We start from the raw sequence: 6,864 nt of genomic DNA, 5'->3' as shown, positions 1-6,864 counted from the left end.
GCGTGATAATAGGCTAAGCTCTAATTGCAAACACTATAATGACAAAGCTATTTTGATTTCACATCTCACCTCTTCATTTCCCAAACGTCTTGTTTTCCACCGCTTCAGTTCAATTAGAAGTGTTAAGTTTGATATGTTAGCTTCTAGAGTGAAATTCACGTTTGTTCAAGCGAGATAAAAACTGCATTTTATACACTACAGAATATTTATGTACAAAAGATTTTAACATTGACAAATTTGATTGAAATACATTTTAATAATAATTCAAGTACACTCTCTAAAACATTCACTACGCAGTTGCAGATTCATCGGGCATATTTTCTACTTCAGCATCAGCGTTTGTCGTCTTGGCTTTTATCTCCTTATTCTTTGCCCATAGGAAAGAATAGAAGCCGATGATGATGAGAGACATACCAAGCAAGCTACAAAAATAATAATTGCCAATTGATGGTGAAAAAGGTGAACTTTCTAATGCAATTAACTATAGAGATGTGCTCCAATACTATAAATAAATATTTACCCCCCAACTGTTAATACTTCGTCCAGGAACAGAGTTTCTCCGATGGCCACAAAGATGAGACGGAGTGGGGTGAACATCGCAGGATAAGTAGGACCTCGTTCTGCTACAGCCCAAGAAATCATGCAAAAGGATAGAGCTGTGGCCAAAGTTCCCTGTTGAGTTTTAACATGAAAATACTTCACTTCGCCATACTTATTTATATTAAAAAACTAGAGAATTTTGAAGTAAAATGCCGGACTATTACCGAGATAAAAATGGTAAGCAACTCTAGATTCCATCCTAAACGCCAAACTCCTCTGGATCTATTGATGCATAACCCTATCACTGCTTGTTGCAGCGAGCCAATGATGCAAATAAAAAATGTTGTCCAAAACTTGTAGGGGTATATTTCTAATAACTTACCCTATCAAAATCAATTCAAAGAAATTTAACAAATTTGAAGGATATACAATTCCAATTTCCAAACTGATTTTAACTTCCAACTCTGATAAACAGTCAATTACCTGTGATATAAACCAGAAACAATTAGACAAGCAGCTGCCAATTAGGAATATGGTTCCAAGAGTCCAGTTTTGAGGCTTAGATTTTGTTAGCATACGATGGTGCTTCTGGGTGCGGTGAATAATGTAGAAGGCCTTGCCTTTGTACAAAGCCATGATTAGTGCACCGCCAAAACATATTGCTGTACCCAAAATCTTCATTTTCCCAACTTTGGTACGCAGCTGAACCTTTTCCATTCTGAACCAATCAATTAGAAGCAAATTCAGGTAAGTTAGAACGTGTTAGAATTTTATTTTTTTTTATGAATGAGTAAGATGAAAAAACCCCTATTTGGATTCATCAGTTTTTCAAAAATTAATTTTTCAAATACTATAAAAGTTTTTGAAAAGTATTCTAAAAGATATTCTAAAAATAGTTTAAATTTTTTTAATGTTTAAAAAATATCTGAAAATATATTCTAAAAATATCTCAAAATATACTCTAAAAACTCTGTTACAGTAAAAAATTTTAAAAATATCCTAAAAAATAACTAATCCAAACGGAAAAGATTGGTGGAGATTAATTAGTAGCAATTTAAAGTCATGACCACCTCAGAATTGTTGAGAATAGAAAAGTGACCACGGGAACAAGCGTAAGAAAGTTTGTCGCATATGTCGCAGTGGTATCTGACATGCCATAACAGAAAAGTCCCAGCGCCATGGTCAACCTGAAGACATGAACACGAGTAAGCACATTCTTCTTACAAAGCAATTAATGAAGCATTGGAAATGATGACACCCACATCTCTGCTGTGCATATGATGTTTTGAGTAGGCAGTTGCCATTTTGCAGTACTCTTATGGTTTGAGTCCTTCAAAAAAATTTGACAAAAAAAAAAGTCTTATGTTTTGAGTATCAAAATCATCAATCAGTATGAAGAATTGGGTTTGACTAACTGCCGGGCTATAACAAAAACCATGTTATAGAAAGATTGGTACCAGTGATTAATCTAGAAACGAAAACTATTAATCCGAGAATGAACTTTCAGTTTTCAACAGAAAGATAATGGGCATAATTAGTTACTATTGGCCTCAACGGTGGTTCACAAGGCAACAAACAATCAAACCATGTTTAATTTTCCGCAATCAAATACTAACAAATATTGTCATCCCAACTCTTTTTGACATTATATATTGTCATCCCAACCTAATTTAACAATCATCTGGATTACCAAAAAAAAATTAAAAATATAACCGATTCTACCTTGCACAAAAATGGGGGCAAAAAAAAAGACATACCCGGTTAGTGCAACCACGAAGAGCCACAAGAAAATGCCCCAGCTCAACTTCTTACCACCGTCTCTGCATTATAAAGCATTAACTAACGGAATCCATAATCACCAAATAGCACAAAACTACAAACCAAAGACAAAGAGGGCAGCAGTCAGATATAACCTTTCCCGGTGAAGAGCAAGAGGAGCGATGCAAACTGCACCCACAACATGCCGATAAAACAAGTAAGCAAAAACAAAGGTTCCTTGATTGAATATTATTCTGGCCATAATCTGTAATGCGCCGCTAATGACTTGTACCGTTAGCATAGCAATGGCAACTCTTCCACCCTCAAACCATTCCTTCATAGCCGTCATGCTACTTCCTTTCGTCATGTTCTACTTTCTTCTTCTTCTTCTTCTTGTAGTCTGATATGGCTTCTGCAAAGTGAAACTAGTCTACTCTTATTACTATTATTTGGCTCTATTGTTATTACTATTATTAGGCACTATAAATGACGACTATAGATAGTAAGTAGGTGAAGATATATTTAGGTTTCCTAACAGACTTTAAACTCCTAACTTAGTCAGACAACAGACACCAAGGATTATGGGTCTCAAATCTTTTGGTGATTTTGGTGATTCAGACATTAACCAAGTGTACGGATTTTTTATATCGGATCGGATCCGTCCCTCTCTTAACCTTTTTAAACAAAAATTGAGAAAACCCACAAACCAAATGAATATATATATATATATATATATTGAATCTTCTGTTTTACCATTTTTTTTTGCTTCTGAATTGTAGATATTTTTTTGTATTAGCCTATCATATGCGAAAAGTAAATTTTCACTTTAATTTCTAAATTGTGGAATATCTAAGAGTAAGTAAGGTGGAGTGCCATGTAACCATGTTACATCTATAATTATGACAAATTCATACTTTGATAAATATCACATCCTTACAAACCTCAATATAGATTGAGTTTGATATGTATAAAATAGGATGTTTTCTAACAAACCCTAACAAACTTCTTAGGTAATTAAATCACATTTTTACTTAGTTAACGGATTTGGTGATTGGGATGTTGCTCTAACAAACTTCTTATGTAATTAAATCACATTTTTACTTAGTCAACCGATTTGGTGATTCAAATGTTGCTGATTCAAACAGCTTTTATATATGTCAAGGAGCCTCACCCTCCAAATTTATTGGGCCATTGTGCTTTCTTTCCTAATTTTTTCCTTGCTTTTTATTTTTTGTTTCTTTCAAATTTTGACTCTTTTTTATTCCCGGTTTTCCTCTATAGACCATGTATAAAAGCACCTAACCACGAACAAAATCATCTATCTAATGACCAGAAGGGTGAATAATCCTCCTCCTTTCTTTCTTTAGTCGTTTATTACTGATGTTTAATGTTTACTAATTTGGCAACTAGCTAGAGTCTAAAAAGTGGAAAGCGAAAATCACCAAATGCACGTTGCCTTGCTCATTTTTTATTTAATGTGACGATGATGGATGATTTTGAGGATTGATGTTTTTTTTTCTTTTTTTCTTTTTTTTGGTTTTCCATATCATGTTTGTTTGAACTAAATTGATTGAATTTTCTAGAGAAAAGCATATGGGATCTAGTTTTGGTGCAATAATTTTTTAGAGAAAATTGAAAATTTTTTGCTTAATACAATGACATTTCGTATTTCGTATATCACCAAACCGAAATCTAATTATCAATATCCAAATTACCAATTAAAGTTTGGATGGTGATTGGGTATTGGTTTTAGAAGAAAAAAATTTAAATTTTTTTATCCAATTCCGGGTTATGAACCGATGAACACCCTTAACCAAGACAGCGATTTGCCGTCCAAACTTAAATCAGAAAACTTTGATCTCCAATGAGTTTTTGAGATTTTACAATCTACCTGTTTAGATTTGTTGGGAAACATGATAGGTCGAGACTAACTTTATCATACCAAGTATTATGGCTCGAGACTAGATAATCTGGTTTTTCCCAGGGAGGGGCCATTTTCCAATATTTATTTTATTTGTTTGAATAAATTCTCTTCTACATTTTTCTTAGTCATAATTGCTCTTTCTTAGAGTTTCTTAGTGAGAGATTCTTTTTCCCTAGATTTTTCTAGTGGGAGTTTTATTCGCTCCTAAGACATCTTTGTAAGAGTATTTTTATTTTTTCATTTTTTTTTCAGCTAGTGAGATCAAAGATTTGATAGATCTCAAGAATCAAATCTAAATCTAGAAGTCAGATCTAAATTTTTTCTTTAGTTTTGAGCAATTTTATTAGATCTGACTATTGAAAGATATGGACATGGATGTATTGGGTTTCAGTGATAACCATCTGATGGAAAGATACTCTCCGAGTTTCTCCGAGTTCAATATCATGATCAAGTTTACTGCCTTTTGGATCTATTGTATTAGTTGTTTTCCATATCTATGTATTTGTGTCATATTTTTATGTACTTATTGCCATTTGAGCAGTTATTGAAATGAAATTATACTTTTTATCCAAAAAAAATATTATGGCTCTATTAATACATAAAATTTAACAAACTCATAAAACTCATTTTTTATGAATTTTCTACTGTATTTTTAATTTTCTATTATATATTACTTTTTTGAAATTATTGTATTTATTTTTTATTTAGTTAAAAATTATTGAATAGAAAACAAAAAAGAACTACAGCTAAAACTAAGACGGATAGAAAATCCATTTCGGAGTTTATATCAATGCACACTTGCCACGGCAACGGCCGGCCGTGTATCGTATCGATGCAATCAAGATGCAACAACAACTACAGCTAAAACTCAGGCCAATGAAAACTATCCCGGACTCCAACCAAATGTGTCCTCCTCCTCCATCTCTGCCACTTCCCTACTTCCCTACCCTCCAAGAAATAAACAATGCTGTCAAGGGCTTTGAATAGCAAGCCTAGAAGGAGCTTTCACGGGGCGGAAAAAGAAAATAGCTATCGATTAGAATGTCCATACTCTCCTCCGAGTATGGAGACTTCATGGTGGGGTTCATGGACGACCTTCCCCTGATCTCTTGTGATGGCAGCAACCATAAGGGCAATTAGTCTGTGTTTTCAAACTCGGACCGGACCGGCCGGTCCGATCGGTTGAACCGAGAACCGGCCAGGTGTCCGATCCGAGTTGGTCATCAGAACCGGGAGATTTAAAACCCGGTCAACTCCAGTAAAAAACCGGGTTTGACCAGTACAGAACCGGAAAAACCGGTCCAACAGGAGATTTTGTAAAAAAAGTTCAAACTTTTTTAATATTATGTTTTGACCCCCTAAATTGTGAAAACTTATTAATATATCTTAAATATTTCATACTTTATAAATATTGTCCTAAAATTTGATGTTATTTTTCAATTAAATCCATAATTTTAATTCTAAACTTGTTAATGTTTATTAAATAATATAAATTGTTACTTGATTGTTCTAATTTCTTTGTATTTTCTTGTTAAATATATTTGAAACATCAAATATATATAAATATACCTTTATTAATATCAATATGTTATTGGATATTTTATATACAATAATTTAATTTTTAAATAATTTTTATTTATGACGTCATCCGGTTCGACCCCTATCGACCCCCGATCGAACCCATTGACCCCTGACCCCTGATCTCGGCCGAGTCGATATCCGGTCCGGTTCTGAAAACATAGCAATTAGTCCGAGTCACAGCAATTGACTCTTCGGCAGGTGCTCAACAATGTTTTGAAAACCGGACCGGCCAGTTCAATCGATTGAACAGTGAACCGACTATGCCTCCGATCCGGTTCAACTAAAAATCCAAAGAATTAATTGAGCCGGTCAAAACTAGTCAAGAATCGATTGAACCGGTCAAAATCGGTAAAAATCGGGAGGTTCAACCGATTTTTATTAAGTATTTATTTTTAAAAATAAATATTTTAGTTTTATTCAAAAATTTCAATACTAAAATGAATAAAAAAATTATTAAACCTTTGAATCGGGGTCGAACTGTGAATCGAAAAGTTTTCCAGTTCAAAAAAATTAGTACTTGAAACCTTTGTGAATGCCCATATGAGCCAAACCCTATAGCCACACATGTATTAGTAGAATCTTACACATCATCCCTACATAACAACTTGGGACGCTGCATTCTTGTCATGATTGTCCAAGAATGTTTTACTTTGGATATGCCTGATTGACTGGCATTATACTCCTGCACTTCAAATGGTACTTTCTACCCATTGTCCTAATTCAATTGCCTTATTGTTTTTCATATATTCCTCTCTACTGTGAAGGTGCAAGGGAGCAGAATCAAACTGCTTTAACTTGGAACCAGCGACTTAAAATAATTCTGAGCATTGCAAATGCAATTGGGTTTATCCATTCAAGAAATCCTTTGCAAGAGATGAAGCACCTGAAGTTGAATGTGCACGGGAACATCAAAACCTCCAACGTCATGGTGAATGTAGACTTCACTGCTCGCTTGTCCGACTACGGCTTCATCCAACTGGCTGAGAGGGTGGAAGTTGGCGACACTTGGCAGCGAAAACCTCCTCCTCAGCCGAATTTCAAGTACAGCGAGTTATTTTGCC

At 34.3% G+C, this 6,864-nt stretch overlaps 1 protein-coding gene across 1 annotated transcript; it reads right to left on the bottom strand.

Annotated features, from left to right (window-relative positions):
- Positions 1-289: 289 nt before the first annotated feature.
- Positions 290-2,665, bottom strand: LOC113766584 (protein WALLS ARE THIN 1-like). The gene is made up of 6 exons (XM_027310758.1): positions 2,454-2,665; positions 2,298-2,360; positions 1,611-1,727; positions 1,024-1,258; positions 521-672; positions 290-422 (listed from the first exon to the last, which is right to left on the bottom strand). Exons 1-6 carry the CDS (start codon positions 2,663-2,665, stop codon positions 290-292), a joined length of 912 nt encoding a protein of 303 aa, XP_027166559.1.
- Between the last annotated feature and the right edge of the window lie 4,199 nt (positions 2,666-6,864).

Source organism: Coffea eugenioides, chromosome 3 (genome assembly GCF_003713205.1).
Source record: "Coffea eugenioides isolate CCC68of chromosome 3, Ceug_1.0, whole genome shotgun sequence".
Taxonomy (NCBI): domain Eukaryota; kingdom Viridiplantae; phylum Streptophyta; class Magnoliopsida; order Gentianales; family Rubiaceae; genus Coffea; species Coffea eugenioides.
Note: the sequence above shows the minus strand (reverse complement) of the source record. Positions and strands in the feature narration are given on the sequence as shown.

What these genes read in the sequence shown, in the direction of transcription:
- LOC113766584 (XM_027310758.1), bottom strand. Translation starts at nt 2,665, where the DNA reads ATGACGAAAGGAAGTAGCATGACGGCTATGAAGGAATGGTTTGAGGGT. An exon ending in CTTGCTCTTCACCGGGAAAG is followed by an intron (nt 2,361 to 2,453) that starts GTTATATCTGAC and finishes TTTATAATGCAG; the next exon opens with AGACGGTGGTAAGAAGTTGA. An exon ending in GTTTCTGGTTTATATCACAG is followed by an intron (nt 673 to 1,023) that starts GTAATTGACTGT and finishes AAAACTCAACAG; the next exon opens with GGAACTTTGGCCACAGCTCT.